General features: G+C 43.5%; 1 protein-coding gene across 1 annotated transcript in view; it reads right to left on the reverse strand.

The window, feature by feature from the left end:
- The window catches only part of LOC128878822 (uncharacterized), an 81896-nt gene extending 70537 nt beyond the window's left edge, over nucleotides 1-11359 (reverse strand). Inside the window, exon 1 of the mRNA XM_054127375.1 lies at nucleotides 10096-11359. Within this exon, the coding sequence (XP_053983350.1) occupies nucleotides 10096-10130 (35 nt within the window). The 5' untranslated portion in view covers nucleotides 10131-11359. The remainder of the gene's footprint in view (nucleotides 1-10095) is intronic.
- Nucleotides 11360-19962: the final 8603 nt, after the last annotated feature.

Below are 19962 nucleotides of genomic sequence, written 5' to 3' on the forward strand. Positions count from 1 at the left end.
GTGCCGACTACTTATACCTTGCTCTACAAGAAACGAGCAATCGAATACTATGTCTCGAAGGAAACGTTTGAGGATCGAGGCTATGCGTCTACTAGCGATGGGATCAAGTAGGGTAGGATCCCCAGTAACTGGTTCAAGTAGAGTCAAGTTTTGATCAATTAGGTGAGAGACCCAAACATGGATGTGTAAGATACCAGAGATTTCAAGAGGCTATCTTTTTGAAATTCAGACCTAGAAGAGTTCAAATAATTGTGTGAGAGGTCCAGACATGGATGTGTGAGTTACCAGAAATTTCAAGAGGCTATAATCTGGAAATTCAGACCCAGAATAGTTAAAATAAGAATCAATTGAGTTGCTAGTTACCATGTGCGCTAGTAGGAAGGCCCAGAGTGAAACACTGATGTTGGAATTGACTCTGATCGTGAGTACATATTGGACTTAATCTCATCGCTAACGTGGAAGGCTCGAGTACACGCTGTGTGCGTATCAGAGAGATTCCTGGCTCTCTGCCAGATGCGTACGCGTGTATCCACGTGTGCAATCGAAAGACAAGCCGACGCTCGTGCGTGACAATAACGAAGGCTGTTCCCCAGGACTCTGGCTTCCCATCGATGACTTCCTCCTCATCGGGGTCGTTTACCGAATAACTGCTGGTCGGTCGTTCCACCGATTAATGGTCCACTTGATCATCCCGCAACAGTTACAATACCGTACCGCAATTTCTGCATGTGGTCATAGCCGCAAAAAATGGTTCTGCCTCTTGGAGGATACACGATTTTATTCGAAACAAACAAACATCCTAGCATTAACCCACGAGTACAGCATCTATCAATTTTATGACGATGTTTCTGTGCTATATCGTCGAGAGATATAATCGTGATGATTTACTCGCGGTTCAAATGGTTATTTCCAGGTAATGGTAATTGAAATAACTCTACGAGTAAATTGGTCGTATCTGAGTGAATCCGGGCAACACGTTCGGATTTTATCATCGATTCGAGTAATAAATTTCACCGAGGTATTTTCATGGTCTTTAATAGATGTCGAGTGTTTACGTTGATCAGTAATAAAACGACATTTACTCGCATATTTTCGCTTTGTACGTACACTCTATTAGCAAGGGAAATATTACCCTCTTTTCTTCCTTTTCTGCGAGTAAACCTACTTGCGATTTGTGATAATTGTTAGAGAGGACTCCTGGTGTTGACTCTTGGACGATACTTCGGTAACTACCTTCCTCTTCAAGGAATTGAAAGTTACAGGACGGATTGTTCAACTTGAAGAATGAAAATGAACCTCGTGACTGGATCGAGATCGTTGTTTAACGCATTTCCGGAGGCGCCAGTTTCCTCGAAGAGGTCAGAACTGGTCGTTCGATCGAGACGAAACAAGGAAATCGACGCTAACCGAGCGAATAGGCAGCTAGCCGATTTCGACGGGACGATTCATCGCGACGATTCGCCTGACTCGTCCGGCTGGATGGAATAATTATTCCCCGTTCCAATGGACGGCTAGGTAAAGCAGCTGGACGACAGGGGAGATTGACGACACAACCGTCTAACGGTGGTCGAATCGTTCGTTTGCTTTTGCAAATACACAGCGACGATGTGATACCTCGTTCGAGTTGATTCGCCGTTTGTCAATGGTATGCGCTCTTCCACGTTCATCGGACATCGTTTCGCCGGAGAAAATAATTAGATCGTGTAAAGATACACGTTGCTATGCCACTCGACATTTTCCTGTATCACTGGATCTGCCCGAGGCCTGTTAGATCGTTTTTACGCGAAGATACAAGCGAGTGATATAGGGAAATGTTGCATCCCGTAACGAGGACTCCAGTTTTTTTTTTGCTGGAAGTGCAACTGGATGAATGGTGGACTTTTTAGAATGGGGACTCTGAGCTCTTCCCATAAAAGTGGAGAGTAATAATGAGAACTTGAACAGGCTTTCCTAAAAATAAAAGCAAATTTCTCCGTAAAAATGGTCTGTACATCTTACAAAACTTCAGATCCAGCAAAGTGATCACTTAAACCCCTCCTAAATATACCTGAACTACATCACCTCTCAATTTCACAAAAATTCCTGAGGAATCAATCGCAGAAAATGATCAATATTACATATGATTCGTTCATTGCGCAAATCGATTAACCCCATAAAACAAGAGAAATGTGATGAAATAATGTACAATTTTTGTTTCAAATTCTGTTTATAATATAAACTCAAATAAATATTGAAAGAAGTTCTTTCCTTTTCAGGAAAGATATTACAAATATAAAAATTTATAACTATACCAAGTGCTTGGAACGGCTCATATAACGAACAGAAAAAGTAATAGAATATTATTTCTTTGCAAAAGTCGCAAAACTCAAAGTCCTGGGCACCCTACGGAACTTAAAAACCATCAAAATTACAACTTCAACCCTCCCTCTACCTTTACCTGAACTTCACCTTTCAACTTCCACAAGATCCTCGAAGAGTCAATCGCGGAAAGTGATCGATTCGTCGCGCAACGTCCTTCGACGTTCCCGCCAGTATCTGTACTCGCGTAAATGAAAAGGAAACGTAATGGATCAGGACGCCTGGCAGAGGTAACCTCGATAAATTAGTCGTCGGGTCTGCCAGCAGGGAATCACGATCCCCGACGCCAGTTTTCTACGGTTCGCGGTCCCGCGGGGGTCGCGGGGTCGAGCTCGTAACGCGCGGTTGCACGATCACGTTCAGCAATCATTCCTCCGTTATGCATATCAATTTACGTCCACCTGTGCGCCGAGATCCATTGCGCTCGATTTATTATAATCCTCGACGCTGATACGCCCCGTAACGCTCAGCGACGAAGGAGTGGCTGGCCGCGTTTTCAGCGTGGGCCGTCGTACATTTGTTCGACTGGTGAAACGCCTCGTATTATCCTGATATTCAATATTACCGGAAGTCCAGCGTCGGATCGTTCCTCATGTCCAGGCAGAACGTGGGTCTTGCTGGACCTGTGGCACCGGATCCACTCCGGGGACCGCAAGCTCGAATTTCTGAACGCTTCGTCACTCGAAGCGGAGCGATGCTTCTCTTCTGACAGCTTCTGAGATATTTTGAACAGTTTCGCAACATGCTAAGCAATGAGAACTGATATGGGTTCATTTGGATTTCTTGTAGAAGTGGACATAGTAAAAGATAGTCCACATGTGCGTTACGCTTTACAACGTCCTCGTCCGTCAGAAGATATTTGTTTTTTATTCAAGTTTTATTATTTGCAGTGGTGTGTCGACTTATTAGTTCTCCGTGACGATAGTGATATGTAGATACGTACATCACCTTTTTTACTTGATTCTATCAAAGGTTAATCTGCATGCTTCGCTTTGCAAATGCATGCATCAACGTTGACTTGTACTTCCAAGCAAATTAATCACCCAGCTACTCACAATTAGTTTACTATCAGTTGCAAGCTCGCAAACTTCAAATGGAGAGACAGAAAAAACGTGGCTTTAAGTCTCAACAGATTTATCCTTGAAGATGATGCCATTGCCACGTCTCAAGCTCAACACTAACCGATCCGAAGTAAAACAATAAAATCGTTACCGTTCCGTCTCAACGCAAGATTAATTTACGATTACAACAGCGAAGATTTCCGCGCGATTGAGGCCCCTGCCAGCGAGGAGGTCGATTAAACTGGTCGAGGCGAAGATTAGGCGTCCTCTCGCGGACTCTGCTCGCAGCGAACAAAGAGGAACAAAGTAGCGCGCGCGGAATTATGAGCGTTTTCGAAGCCAGCCGTTCTCTCGGAGTAAATTATCGGAGTCGGGGTTTAATTACGGGGATTATCATTAATCTCGGCGCGCTCTTCATTCAGAATTGAATTCCCTCATTGGGAGCTTTTACGTCGACTGCGCCGCTATTGTTCCTGGAGAACAGTTTCCTCGGCGCTTCCTGTTTCTCTCTCTCGAGCCGTCGCGCTATGTACGAGAAACAGCGCCGAGGAATTTTAAGTGGCAGCCTGAAACGTGTATTTATAGGTCGATTTCGACCCCTCCAGGGGAAGGGTGAGGTTCTGCCAGGAAAATGTGCAAATCCTGACCGATCACCGACGCGCCATTTCCATCGGGAGAATCCGTGCAAACACAGCCTACCACCCTTTCCGCCTCGGCTCGAGAAAACAGGCAAATATTTTCTAGAAAACAATGGCAGCGAGTTTGCTTGTTCCGCAATCACGGCATTCCTGCGTCGGATTCTTCGATAATTTTATGCGATCGAATGCTTTGGTTTCAGCGCGTGTCAATTTTGACTCGTTCCTCCCCCATTGAGAGTGTTTGCGCATTAAATTGATCGTGGTATCCAAAGTCAAAGTAGCAACGTCTAAATGGCTCGGTGTATCAACGACGAGTGAAATGAAATAATTAATGATGCCGATCGAGACGAGCAGAATCTGAGAATATTTATTAAAAGAATCGAATGAGTAATTATGAGTCCATCAGCAAGCATCCATAACTTTCCAATCTTTTCCATACGAACCAAGGAACTGGTTATAATCGTTAGTAATCGATGAATTGATTCTATCAGGTTTGTTTTGGTATGATTTATTCCCTGCCACCGATTATTTAAACGCGAGATTGTCGAGTTCAATTGACGATTAAGAGCCTCGTAGCAATGAATAGGCTCTCCTTGAAGAAGTCAATACGAGAGAGGTCGTTAATAAGAATATACTTGGCAATAGCGTCGGTTGGATTCGAATCAATTTTGCGAAAGGAAGATCAGCCAAGTGGAATTGCGGTGAGAGCCGATGAAGGTGGAGAGACGAATCGAAATCCCGATGTTTTGTCGTCTCTGCGGTGGTTTTTTACGGGAATGACGAGACACCGCGTCCAGCGACGATGTAATCGTCTGGAACACCACAATCGAAAGGAGGGAATGGAGAGAACAACACAGGAAAAAGATGTCGAAATCATCCCACCGGAAGATCGACGATTTTTGCGCGATCTAGGACTCGTAAAGCTGCTTCGACGCGTGGATTTGTCCTTGGATAAACAAATGGTCATTTTTATGCATAGTTAGATTCTATGTTTTCCTACACATGTTCCCCTACTTCGAGCCAATTTCCATACATTATAAAAGAGTACAAAGTCACGAGGAGGCTCAATTTCCCACAAGACATTCCCATGGAAAAAAGGAACACGTACCCACATTCAATATTCCAGATGTAAACCATATCGCGTCTCCCATCTCCGTTCCCTATTCGTCACGCGATCGCAAAGTATGTAACAACTATCAACACGAAAGCTACTCGGAAAATCCTCCGAACCGCCACCATTCGAACGTGAAGTGCACTCGGCACAAGTCCTCCATTTACTAGCGAAATCGATCCCGTTTCATAACAGGTTGCAGAAATGAACGGAAAAGCTCTGAAGTCTTCAGGTATGACGAAATCTATTGATACTTATCACACGATGGCTCGTAAAAGATACTACTACATTACAGGGACCATTTCGAGAACAGGTTTCCAAGTTTAACGAGTCGATAATAAAAAAAGTCGCGGCTTTGCATCAAATTGGCTCCAACATTCTCGCTTCCAGCTCGTAAAGCGGATGAGATTACACGTTCACGACGGATGTTTCGTCACGCGTAAATGACACGTGTTGTCGATGCATTGATCTTCTTTCGTACAGTGATCTTTCACCTGATTTACGATGAAGATGAACAAAATTCGAATAAAAGTGCTTGTTTAAAAGATGAAACGTTGAATCAGCCGATTAAGCACGAAAGCAGAGGAGTTAGGGGTGCGTAACTGGGCCCCGATTGCAATTTCTGATCGGCTGGGCCCGATCCGTGCCCACTTCCGGGATTACGATCCCGCAGCAGTTGACAGGAACGTCATAGGCAAGATACGACGCTCGAGATACGAGGAGGATACGAGCTGTAGAACTAGCTGTAAATTAACCACACACCACGGACCCGGTGTGTGTTCGTCGGTTCGTGTTCCCGCTTCTGTGTGCATGTTACGTTATACGCTGTCGTATAGCTCACGTATCGGGGCTGCGTACACGAGAACGGCTGCTCGAGTGCGTCACGATTTCAGATATCGCGCACGCATGCAACGCTTGTACAGCTTCCCATGGGATCCATAACGCCGAGACGCCCTATCGGCCAGTTTACGTGGTCGGATTGCTCGCGTACAATCGCACCTGGGCTACTTTCACCTGGATACTCTATTTTCGATTCTTTCGTTGGTTACTTTTTCAACTACACAATCTTTGATTTCCTCTGGTTGAATTTATGAATAAGATGAGAGGCTGTCTGAGGCAAAATTCATGTTTGATAAACCCTTGCTCGTAACTAAATGGCTTGATCTATTTTTTTTTTTGCTGTTGATTTAATTGAAAGATTCATCATCATCAATTATCAAACATGATGATTAACCCTTAAAAGCCTGATTTTCATTTTTTTAACTTTTGTTGAAAAGAACATTATGCAATGGTAACATACATATTGCCAAATATTAAAAACAAACCAATTGCAAGTGTACAATTCGATTTAAATGTCCGGTATTAAATTTGAAACTTAGGGCATTTAAGGGTAAAGTTTCTATTAGAGGCACTAGAAAGTAATGTTGTTTCTGCGAATGTCAATACTTGTTTATTATTCATCAACTCACTGCGTACTTGATTGTACTGTGTAATTAATTTTTATCGATCAGATATTGAAAATTTGAACACTAGTTGGCAAAGGATTGTTGATAACAAGGACAATTACATAATTGATTAAAAATAAAAACATATTATAAATTTATTTGTTTGAATTTAATCTAAAAGAAACGACATTACTTTCTGGCCCCCCTAATGCAATGTTTTTAGTAAAGATTTTCCTGTTGGAGAATAATTGAAGAACGTACCTCTTACTTTATTTCTTAATCGAAAGTAGGATTTTAAAATTAGAGTAATTGGTTGCTCAATAAAAATGAAACTTCTCCATTATAGTAGATTCTGGAAGACCTATTACAGTCTTATTAAAACGCTTCCGACCATGATTTCGATTTTGTTCGGTAAATTACGCAGTAATCTGTATCATGATTGTATGTAAATATCGTAGTTTACCTAAGAGGGCGAAATTGAAGTCAATAGCGCTTTAATGAAGCTATAACAAGTCTTCCAGCACTAATAAAAAGGCGCATCTTGATAGCATTCTTCCGATTCCTTTATCTCTATGAAATCTTTATTAAAATTTAAAACTGCATTCAAATTTCAATGCGTCAACTATTCCAGCTTTTAACTCGTCCAACTCCACGCAAGTCACCCTTCATCTTTTATATTAAAACCTGTTAATTCTTCTCTCCTCTTGTCCTTAACTAATCCCTGATCAAGCAAGTACTCATAAATACGAACCAAAGACTTAAGGCCTACTCCTCGTCTATCGACTCCATCGCATAATTCTACCACTTATCGTGTATCTCGTAATCCTTCTATTAAATCAACAGCAGAAAGAAATAGATCAAGCCATTAAGTTACAAGCAAACGAACGGATAAAGTGACGAGTTAATGACTCGCAGATGTGTACGCGATGAAAACGTAAGCCGCGGTGTTTCGTTTCATTCGGGTTGCTGCGTGCAACAACGCAGAAAGAAGCGTGACGGTAAAATGTTAATGATTTCATTATCCAACGCGTACTACACTTTCGTGTACACGTTCGTTTTAATTACCAGTGCTTTTCGGTGTACTTGCTCTCCGAGGTATAATTTACGCGGACACACGCACGCACACATGCGCGCGGCGGATCGACTAGATCTGCCGCGATCTCTTCCCTATCGCGGTGCATGCAAACCAACGCGCGATCCACCGTGAGCGCTGTGGTTAATGTCCCGTTTGATTGGTCGACGCTCCGATCGACGACGATCGATCAAGAGATCAAGGCCAACCTTGCGATCGCCGATCGATCGTTTTTCGTTGCCTCGGATAACGATCGTTTCCGCGATCCGCTTATTACGCCACCTTTCGTGCACGCCGAGCGGCAATAATTACCTAATTATTATCCAATCGCGATCGGTTTTTGCTCACCGACGGAGAATTACGTGTGTTATTTCGACGCTCTGCTTCTTCAAATATTTGATCGCGGGATGGAGATCGACGAGCGAGCAATATGTACGGAGAAGTGGATAGGAAATTACTAGGAATAAAATATGCGTGTGGAATCATTAGAATCGGAGTCGAAGTTGAGGAAAAAATTGAGAAATTTTTACGAGTATTCGTCTTTTTAACGTGTACATTTTGTCAATTTCATTTGTCTAGGTTTTGGTGCAAATGGTATCGAGATTCTACTTGTCTCTGTTTTGAAAAATATCATATTAGGGGTAGTTCCATTTAAATAGATTGGAAGCTCACGGCTTAATCGACAATACCGCCCTCTCAGAATCATTATCTCTTCTGTTATAAGACTGGTTAATTCTTCTTTTCGCGTTTGAAAGTATCGTAACACTTTTTTCCGTTCCATTAAAATAGGTCTAGGTCAGAAGGTTCGTTAGTCTTCGGTGCAATGGCCGCTGCAATTTTGGCACGTTTAATTTCAAGAGAACAAGTGCGTGTAAGCGTGTAAATTATGCGCGAGAGAGTGCATTTAGAAGAAAGTGCAATTTCAGCGAGTCGAGAGGGAATTTTAAGAGACCCGTATCGCATATAATTACTGTCCCTTTCAGGTGGAAGAGCTAATTAGTCGTATCCGAATAGCCACCGAATTTTGCTCCATTTTTCATGTTACCATACGCAGTATTATTTTCACTTCTTTCCGAACATTTTTAATCGCTTCGCAACATCTGTTCACTCGATGCAATATTTTAATCTACACAAGCTCCTTTACACGAGACCATTTCCTAAGGGGCTAAAACTAAGGAGACGACGCGTCCGCCGCCGCGACGACAAGCTTTCCCGGTTTAGGCGTCGCGAGTACGCGAGGAAACAGTAACTCTGCTTCAGTCTCGTAACGGGAAGATCGTATCTCAGCCGCGCTCCATCCAAAAGAAAAGCAACGATTATTATTTACTCCGCGGAGAGCGATGTTATACTGTTTCTTGGAAGATCGAGTGGCGGGCGACGCGGATAACAGATTAACGAGATACGCGGGGGTTTCACGCTCGATGATTCTTCCTCTAATCGATTACATATTTTTGATCATAAATTCGTGATAGAAACTTTCCGTATCGTCTGAGAAGATCGACGGGGTGGAGGCTTCGACGAAAGCGCGGGACGAACGATATCCTTGATTTCTCATAAAAGAACGCGCAACCAGCCTCTTAGTGCGATGCTAGCGATCGATCCGTGCGATCGATCGTTAGTCGTTTTACCTTACAGGCTTTGATTTGAGATCTTGAACCTTTTTGTTCTGGGATTTCTCTACTAATTTTTTAAATGTATTTTTTGGAAATTCACTTTGCTAGTTTTGTAAGTAACGTTTTGTCCATTGGAATCTCGATCTATCGATCTATAATAAGACTAGTATTTATTGCAATTACGATCACGTGGTTAAAACGTTCGCTAAAGAGAATCGAGCAAACACAGTCAATCCTATAAGTATTCGTACCCTCTATGTTTATTGAAGAAATTTGTTCAAATCAAATGATAGGTTTGACGTTTCCATATCAATTTGTCATTATAAATATATACACGCGTAAAGTTTATTCATGTACATATTCATAATGGAACATTTATTTGGAAATATTAAGCTTACTATTTCATTTAGGCAAGTGTGTTCAATAGAGACACAGGGTACGAATAGTTATGGAACCGACAGTATACAAAAACGTGCAATTCCAAAATTATTAGTGCCCTCTAAAAAGTATAAAGCTCCCTGTACTATTCGAATTGGCACCTAATGAGGCGTTTCAGCATCTTTTCGGACATATCGAACGCATTACTCTATCTACAAACTACCTCCCTTGGTCCACGATTCAATTGTACTCAAAAGATGCTCCCGTAACATTTCATTAAAGAAATCGCGATGCCGAATTCGTACATTGACAATGTCCTTCTGAAAACAAGTAGCAGGAGATGACTCGCATCATCCAACGGGCCAGAAACCAGCCTTGGGCAATGTAGAGAGCAGCGGTAATAAAAAGTAATCACTTACAATCTAATCTTCCAGTCCATCCTCGTCGCGGCCATGACGCTTGGTTCCCCGGACCCTGCGCGACCTTCGTTTCGCCCTCGAGGAACCAGTCCCTGGAAACTCACTGGTGGCGGGTCTCTCACGAATCACAGTGCACTGTTCTCTTCGTCGAAAACGAAAGCGCCCGGTTACTACGTAATTCGTGGTTCCCTCGGTGCACGAAAAATTACGGCGCGTCGCGTGTCCCGTTTCACCACCGGTTCCTATAGACGCGTCGCGAACGGTCCGTTTCCACTGGATACGCGCCAGACACCTAGATCCTCTATCACCGAGACGGTACACCTGGATCCTCGGTCGACTTCGGCAGAGTCAACTGGGTTCGTTCGACCGCGGGATACCGATATCCAACCCTTTCGAGCACAGACCGTGAAAACCAACCCGACTCGACGTTGTACTAGGACGGTCGGCGATGCGAGCGAGAGACGGCAGACAGGAGGATGAGAGAACGGGGCTTTTCTGTGCGTGTTGCACGAAAATGGAGCAACGTGCGTTCTGTGCCACTGTTCTCCGTTCTCCGTAACACTCTGCCAGGATATCCGCGCGTGGCTGCTCGTCTTCCACGGCCGCGAAAGGTGGGAAGATGAGGAGGAGGAGGACGAAGTAGTAGAAATAGAAGAGGTTACCGAGGTGGAGGCGGTGGTGGAGGTAGTGCTTGGTGGAAGTGGTGACGACGGTGGTGGAAATTGTGACGGTGGTGGAAATTGTGACGGTGGTGGTGGTGGGTTATTTGTGAGAGGATCCTCGCCGTGTGGAGTACTAAGCCATAATGACATGGTCTAGGAGATGCCAGTCAGTTTTGTAATAACGCCCCGTAAAAAGTGAATTTCTAGCGAAGGTGGGGAAACGCGCCTAGGGCCAATCCGAGAGTACACCGGTTCGCCAACCGGCCAATCGGAGCGCGACATTCTGGAGCGCGGATTCCTCTTCAATTTTTCGTTTCTTTAATTTTTTTTTGTATATATATATTTTTACGCGCGATACTTATTGAACCAATGGCGTTGTCTTTTTGAAACTACGGGTACGGGATCAGCCGAGATTAACGCTCGAATGCTGATAACTGTCGGAGGAGATTCTGGGAGATTTGTTCTGGGAGATTCTATCGTAAATGGGAACTTCCAAAGTACTTGGGACATTTGCATCTATGTTCCTCTTTCAGGGGAAGAGGATAGACGTTTATTACGGTAGAAGTTTTCAAAAAAGTTTGTTCAATTATATATGCACTCATTGTCAGTCCCATAAATATTCGTACCCTCTATGTCTATTGAAGAAACGTATTCAAATTAAATGGTAAGTTTAATGTTTTCACATGTATGTTTGTGTAAATACGTTGATGAATATATAAATATATACATGTATAAGATTATTCATGTACATATTTATAAGGAAATATTCATTTGGTAATATCGAATCTATTATTTAATTTAGCCGAACTTCTTCAATAGACATAGAGGGTACGAATATTTATGGGATTGACTGTAGGTCAATTCGACTTAGCTGTATTTTTTTATCTAACTTTCCCTGCTGTCACAAATTTCTTTAGTCATGTTCATTCCACGTAATTTTGGGGTTAGATTTAAGAGTAGCCTTCGTGTCGTATTTTGCCTTCGCTCGATAATGTATGCACTGTCTGTTGCAGTATTTACATTATCGTGTAATTTGCCATAATAGAGATGTTAGAGTAATAATTATTATTCCTCGCAATTATCATACATAACGTAATTTTAGATTTCCAGCGTTTGCCGATGAGAACCTTCATTAAACTGCTGAACCGTTGAACGATTGGAATTTATTAATGTAATATGTCTGCTGTTAGCGAAAATCGGAACATCGTTTCTAATGTACCGTACGAAAATACGTTGGCGTTTCGTTTAGGCGGGATCCGACATGCCTATCTTATCCGTCTTAGTAGAGCAAATGTATTAAAATTGTCTCGATCCACATAATATTCGAAGATACTAATGGAGACCTCAAATCAGTGGTATCGTAAATAACGAACAAACGATGTACGCTTTCATAAAATGGAACGGGTGGTCTCGAAAGTCAAAATCGTACATTCAGAATTCCAATGCACGACTCAACATGGCGGTGTTATTGCGCTGCGTTATTGCGACTAGTCATCCGGTACGCTTAACCGTTAACAATATCGTGAATGATACGTTGATAATCCACGTTATCAACTTAACAGGATAATTGCAGCAGGTGTGCAGCGATCAATGGTGACGGGAAATATTGTAATTTACGTCATCGTATATGTTACGCAGATCAACGTCTGCGAACGATAACTTCTTCTTTATTGCATAACAGTAACTTACTTCTTTCGGTCACGGTGAATGCCGTCGTGCGCCTCTCCTTAGTCCTTGTTACTTCATTTATCACTGCGAATGGTTGCCGCGTTTCGTGGCTTTTTCCGTGTTAGACTCGTGAATTCTGGAACTCGAATGATTAATGACCGACACTCCCTTATTCATAATCCACTGCCTCTAACATTTTCATTACACGCAGAATGAAACTCGACACATAAATTCTTAGGCGAGTACATGTGTTTACATTACGTTTGAGGGGTATTCCTGTCGACCATCGAGTGTTTGGGCATCGAAAGCTCGAGAATCGAGAGTTCATTCAAGTATAAAACACTTAAAAACGTGGAAGTTGCTGGTAACGAAATTGGAATATAATTCGGAATGCAAAGGGTTAAAGAGCTTTCGTGGAGCCAGTATAATTTAATAAGGGACCCTTAATCTTAACTTTCTTGTTTCCTATCGTCGCGCCCCTAAATGAAATTCGACCGAGGGGAACGTCTGACGAATTTTCAAATCTGGAAGAAGTTGTTTGCCGAAATCACTAGCGACGAGTAGCGAACGAAATGGTTCTCGGTTGCTCGTTTTCAAGAGTAGTAAAAAGGGCATTGTTCAGCGGGAACTACTGTCGCTACGAGCGTTTCCGCGAAGATTCCGTTTCGCACTCGCCTAACGGCACCTAGCGCATCCTCTCCAGGGAAATCGTCAAAGTGGCGGAGCACCAGAAAGAATTCTATGATAGGCAGTTTCTCTGGCTAGCTGACGCGCGCGTGCACGCAAGAAATCATCATTTTTCCAGTCGGTTTTCTCATGCAACGCGCCATTAATTGTCTCGGTTATGTTCCGAGGACGAAACGCGTCATTAGACCCGTGATACGTGGTTGGTCGCGCAAAAACGCGATTCCCTTGCAAAAAAAAGGGGGCAAAAGTAATCGATACGATGAACCTCGCAGACTTCGCTTCTTAAAACATTGGTAGACAAGCTTGATTTTCTCCTAAATTAATGGTTGTCTATTTTGAATGACAATGAGAAATGGAATATTAGCCGAGTGACTCGACGCAGTTTGAGGTGTTTTATTTAACGAGTGGATGATCAATTTTTTGGACGTACAATTAATAATATTCTTAATAATAAATGATTCGATATATTAAGTCTAGCGGAAAATTCTGTCCAATTCTAGAATAACACAAAATAATAAATTTTTTGAAGCTTTGAATATGATTTTATATGATTTTTATCATTATTTATGACATCTTGCCAGCGTGATCGCAATTTGTATATCGTTTTTAATGAATATACGCATACTTGTTGGAACCTGTTGGAACCGGATCGGACAGAACTTTCCTGTAGACCTAGTACTTACCTCGAAGAAAATGAATTTTTTTATCTCCACGACTGAAAACACACGACCATGACTTAATTCGTTGCTGGTTGGTATTCGCTATAAGGTTTGCGTTAATGCCCCAGCTCGGACGAAATGAGAGGCTTGGCTCGGAAATAATTTCCAACGTTTCGCGCAGATTGCTTGGAATAAATTTCGTTTTTTCGTGCTCGAAATTGTCCCTCTTGGCCGTATCGCGAATGGTAGTTCGGTGCGTCGAAAGGTTAATGGAAATGGGTACTCCTCGCTGAAGGATTAACATGAACCCCGCTGATACTGTATGCATGTTTACATTAGAAACGGCCTTCGGAAAACGGAGGTACTACCGTTTGCGGGGAAACGTTTCCGCGTGGAGATTCGCCTTCGTGTAACGGTTCGCGTACTCAGGGAAATTGACAAAATTGTCGACGGTGTTCCGTGATGAGAACTGCGAAACTTCCTTGCGCAAGCGGTTCCGCGAGTCGAAGGGACTCCTGCGTGCGTACGAAGGAACGGAACACAAAGTAGCATTGCCTCATTGTGCTTGGGTGTTCTAGTCAATTTTATCGCTCGGGGTGCTTCCTTTCACAGGTTCGAACGAATATTCCGTATGAAAGTCGTATACCTTTGCTAGGGGCTCCAGGAGGCGGTGATGTGATGTGCACTATCTAAGAGGCGCGTAGTTGCTCCCACCACTTCGTGAAATCGCTGAAGGGAGATGAGTTCTGGCGTTAGGGGACCGTTTATGGGCTTATTTAAAAGGATTATTTAAAAAATTCTGCGGTATTAAATCGTTTTCACACCGTAAAATTAAATCACATACGTACCGAGGGGTTAAGAGAACCTAAAAATAAAAATTGATCCTCTTTGATTCTACCGAAGAAGCATCAATAAACAAATGACTATTAAGATTCCGCTGCTTGGTCGCCGAAAATTTTCAAGGATCATGGAATCAGGAAGAGGCAGTGGCCACACGCGCAAGAATGCCAGCGGGATTTCGCGTTGGCGTAACGGAAAACGCATCCAGCGAAATGGGACGGAATCGTCGATAGGATAACTCGCAGGGCAGTTTCGCCGCTGAAGGAAGATGCCACGAGCAGAAGGTACGTAGGAAAAAGAAGGGAGCAGTGGTTCCGGGTTCGATTCCCAGGACTGAGTCGAGTAAACGCCGCTTCCTCCGTCGACCAATCTAGATTGAGAGAACGAAGGCGCCTACCGGCCAGAAACACGAGCTGGTAGCAATAAATTATTATAGTACGGATGATTTCACGGCCAAGGGTCAAACGAGCCGAACGGAACGGCCGCCACGGCCAGCTCCGACCAGGATTATCAAGACGTTGTCTCGGATCGGAAGTTCATCGAGCCCTTTGAACGGAGTCTGAATCGCGTCTGGCACCGAACAGATTGCCGTGGAGTATATATCGCGATGGTCGGATCGATATACCACTGAAAGTGGTAAAAATTTTATGAAATGTCTATCGACACTCTGTCTAACGCATCGTGATGTTGGGTAGACGTTTTATTTTGATTGAAGTAGGTGTATACTCACGTTGATGGTACCTTCTGATTAGAAAATTTCTGATTAATTATATCGACGGGATGGAGATCTGTTGAGGGTAATTTCTCATAGTCTTAACATCATCGGATCCACTTGGAATTTATTTTATATTATTAATTAATAATTCTTCCACCAGATATTTTTCAGAAGAAATGAGATAGCACGGTGTAATCGTCTTCTCGTTTCGTTAGAGAGTTCATGGACCCCTCAGGAAACTCGAAGAATCAATGATCTAGTTTACGAATGCAATCTCAAACAAAAAGTCCCAAGTGGGAATCGCAATACACATTAGATGAGGTTACGGTAGCAAACAAGCATTTTTCCGCCCGATTCCGCGGATATTGCGGCAGCTTGGCACGGTAAACGATTTAGAAAAAGTCGAGGTAAACGGTGCACCGATATTCCCGAGGCTTGTTATTCTTTTACCTCAGAATCCGAAACCGAGAGGACGTTGATCGAACGGGCACCGTCGTGAGAATCCCGCGAACGTTGGAAAAAAGAAACGGGCGCAACAGTACAGTAGAACTGTTCTTCAACTTTGCTTCGCTGGAAACTTTTGTCCGCGACAAATTATCCGCAACGATCGCGTCGCGAATAAATCTCGGCCTTCCTCACCATCAAACCTGAATATCAAACTTGTGACACTGATCTAGAAGGATAAACAATATTCATTAAAATGGAGGAAAAATTACTAAATTAAATTAAAGAAAAAAGGAAAATTATTTTAATATGAGACAGGGTTTATGCTTGTAAAACATTTCGAAGAATTTAATCATGACTCCCTGAGGGGTAGTTTCATAAAGACCATGAACGTTTAACACTAGACCAACCACGACCGGTCAAATTAACGTCTATACAGTTCTTATATGCAATACATGAGTTATAGACAATTATTTCATGCATTGTTTAATTTAATTGTATGTAAAATATTTTTGCGTTTAAATGAAAAAAGTAACTTTAAGACTAGTCATTTATTCCATCGCAGTAGAAATAGTCACACATAGGTAGGTTTAGTGTTAATAACAAAAGTTGGTCAAATACCTTTCGTAAACTTCATTTTGGTTTCAAATTGGATTCCCACGTGGTTCTTTTCTTTTCCCTGTGCGTACGCCTACGGGGCAATTCGTAATTTGCCATCGCGAAGGGGCCTGCTAGCGCTGCTCTTGTCTCTGCTATCATCAGCGTCCATTGAGTCCTAAACGGGACGGAGACTCCGGCGAACGTGGCCTCTAACATCCAGTGAGAGATCGATCGGAACCCACGATAGCCTCGTTGACGCTGCATCTTCGCATAATGCAACAGTTACCGCACTTCGACTCCCGCCCCCGGGGACCATTGTTCCCGTCTGTGCGAACTTTTGGGGCCGTCGACGCGCAAAAGGACGCCGGTGAACTTCTGACTCGGAGCAAGTTCAGCTTCCGAGCCTTTCACGAGTCTGTCGACTGCTCAGGGCCTCCTAGTACTGCTATCTGCTTGGAGGAAATTAACCCTTTCAGACCTGAGTTGTTTTTTTTTTCGTACCAACGTAATTTAATTGTTAGGGTTAACTTGGGCTAAAATTAGTATGGAAAAAATAGACAAATATCCTCATAGTGTAGTTTTCAAGGAAAACTGGTCTTTTTTCGTGTGCACAAATAAGGACATTCACCCTGAACGATAGTGTCGGTAATAAATTAAATTTTGTATCCTCAATTGTGGACACCAGGTTACATCATATTCTTCGTTTACTTCATGATCTGCTTCAGATATCTGCAGGTCTGTGTCAGGAAAAGTCCAGAAATTGAACCGAGACAGCCGAGGTCAAACTGTGGGGGTTTCGGTCATCTCATGGAAAGCCATCGTTAAGAATTTTAGTTTCTCATAACTTTCCTTGGAAGTGGAGTACTGTTTCTGGATACTGCTCCTGGAACTCATCTCTCAAGTTGTCTCGTTATGACCATGGCGCAGTGGATGTCTAAATCAGTTTCCAAACGACTGATGATTATAGTACCCCCTCAGTCAGTTCAGAATCTCCAATCGTGCATCGAATCCATCGAGCCAGTGATCGATTCCACTTCAACATCTCCGCGATTCGCTGCGCCAGACCTTGAATAAGGCGGGATTTGATGGAGATTGTAGGTATTCGTACCGGGGATTTGTAATGAAATTACAAAGAGATCCGTGGAGGAGTTTATACATCGCGCGTGTTGCTAAAATGCCAGAGCAACCGATACCAAGGCTGATGCAACCATTATCTACCACAGGTACTAAACCCAGCTCTCCCAAAACTCTTGAAAATCCAGCTCGAAATCGACACCCAGACCGCTATCCATCAACGTCCGTGGAACGTAATGGGCATCGTTACTGCTCTCTGAAACGAGCAGGCACACAGGTCAGCCTGAAAAACGGAATAACCGAGGAAGTGTAGCGAGTAACCCATCTGTTTCGAGTTACCCAATCACATTTGACTCGGCATCGCTGGAAGCGGCCGCTCCGATGGTCCAATACGTCTGAAGAAACCGAACTATTTATTTCAACGCGTCGTTAGCACGCGGCGTCCGATCATCAGCGATCGAGGGAATTATCCCAGACGGAAAAGCCAATTGCCCGCGTGAATTAGCACCGCGGTAACGGTTCACGACTTTTATCAACTCCATGCTCACGCAATTCCCAAAGCTACGAGATTACGTGCACGCGAGGGCGACATCAGGCGAAACGGGCCCGAAGAGGAAACGCGTCTTCCTCCGTGCGCGGCTCGCGTACACGAACAATTACGCGTAACGATCCGGTGTTTAGTAGTTTCTGCGGCTTCGTGCCGGGTTGGGTTTCAATTGTCGCAGGGTCGATGAGATTTCTCGCGAAAATGTGTACAGCCTCGCGTGTCGGGGACGTTCGGAGCGGAAACGCGACGCTGAACTTCCTACGTCGATTCGGTGTAATTCTGAACGTAGGAAGGCTTTTAGTGGGGCATTTTCGAGGCTAGTTTCGAGGCATGCGGCGAGCAATAATAGTAACTCTTCGGCTAACAGGGCGGGGAAGGATAGTATCTCGAAAGGCTGTTCCCTCGTAAACGTCAATTCTTTTTGCGGGCTCCGATCTGGAGCAAGAATTTCCTTATGGGTTCGCTGAGCAGATATCCCATTTGTTTACTCGTAGACCTAATCTTTATGGTAGAATTATAATTTGTTGAGCACTTTTTTTCATCCTGTGGAGGATAAACGATCGAGAGGCGCGCATTCTCAAGTCAGTCTTATTTCTGAAACGAAACTTTCAGTTTTAGTTTAACGTTTCGTCGACCATTGTTTCCAATGTCGACCGAAAATCGACTCGTAAGGGTAATCTCGTCGACGTGGAAGACGTGGAACAACGTGCGGTTACGACGTCCTGGCGAACGAGGATAATGGACGGGAGCACCTCGAAGGTTAGCATCGAAACTCACTGGAAATCGGCGTGTATTGCGAGCCAGGTTCCTGCTGCCGTTGTTACCGATCCTTCCTGGGGCAAGCAGCCTCTTAAAACTCCAATCCACTTGCCGCTGGTGCTGCCCCTGCTGACCGTCCGTCTCTTAACAGCTCATTAACCACGTACCGCCTCCGTTGACCCCGGTTTGCATAAACCATACCTGGCCTTCGTGCGCTATGGGTTTCCGACCTTTGAAGAGCCGTCGATCGCTAATTCTCAAAGGGAAAGTTGTTGCTCCCGACCTTTCGCACGAATTCCACTCCCAGCTCGCGCCGGGATCGTCGACATTGCGTCGAGGCTTCCCCAAGTTCACGCGAAGACTCGATATTTTAGAGTAACCATAATTAAACAGCTCTTCACGAGTATGAAGGTAGTTGTACCAAAATTGTCATACATTTGGGAGCAAAATTATTTCAGATTTCGCGTACAAAATCGAGCTCTTTTCTACCTAATGCAGTATTCTAACTGTACGAAGGTCCTTAACCCTTTCAAACCTCCCGTCCAGAATTGAGGGCACAACATTTAAAAACTACCGACACTATCGTTTTAATGTTCTTATTTGTGCACACGAAGAAAGACCAGTTGACCTCGAAAACTACACTATTAGGACCTTTTTTATATTTTTCACATACTAATTTTAGTCCAAGTTAACCATAAAAATTAAATTACATTAGTACGAGAAAAAAAAAACATAATTTAGGTTAGAGAAGGTTAACACCTTGCTGAATTTCAGTATCTCTTCCGTGGGAGCAAGACACGAAAACTTAATGGAGTGGAGTCTTTGGGAGGCTTTGGAATTTTGAGCAGCCAAACGGAATGTTCGTCAGTTAACGTCTTATCGCGACTAGTATTTGAGTAATTTAGATGAACAGTTAGAATCAGATAGGAGCAAACGTTGGAGGACGAGGCTGAATTAAAATCAGACGAGACGGCGTGTTATTCGCAGAAATTCGGTCGCGCTTTAATGTCGCGATGAATCACGAGGCGTCGCGAACGATGGTATGAAAAAGAACCCATCCAGCCAGGCCGTTGATACCGTTAAATCATTTTGAGCGTGCGCGCACTCGCAACAATGCGAGTGAGAAACGGGGCGCCGTCTACTTTCCTCGATAAGCGAATCAGATAAAACTCCGGCGAGATGAATCTCGCGCAAAAGGCTCGTTAAATTTAT

Source organism: Hylaeus volcanicus, chromosome 1 (assembly GCF_026283585.1).
Source record: "Hylaeus volcanicus isolate JK05 chromosome 1, UHH_iyHylVolc1.0_haploid, whole genome shotgun sequence".
NCBI lineage: Eukaryota > Metazoa > Arthropoda > Insecta > Hymenoptera > Colletidae > Hylaeus > Hylaeus volcanicus.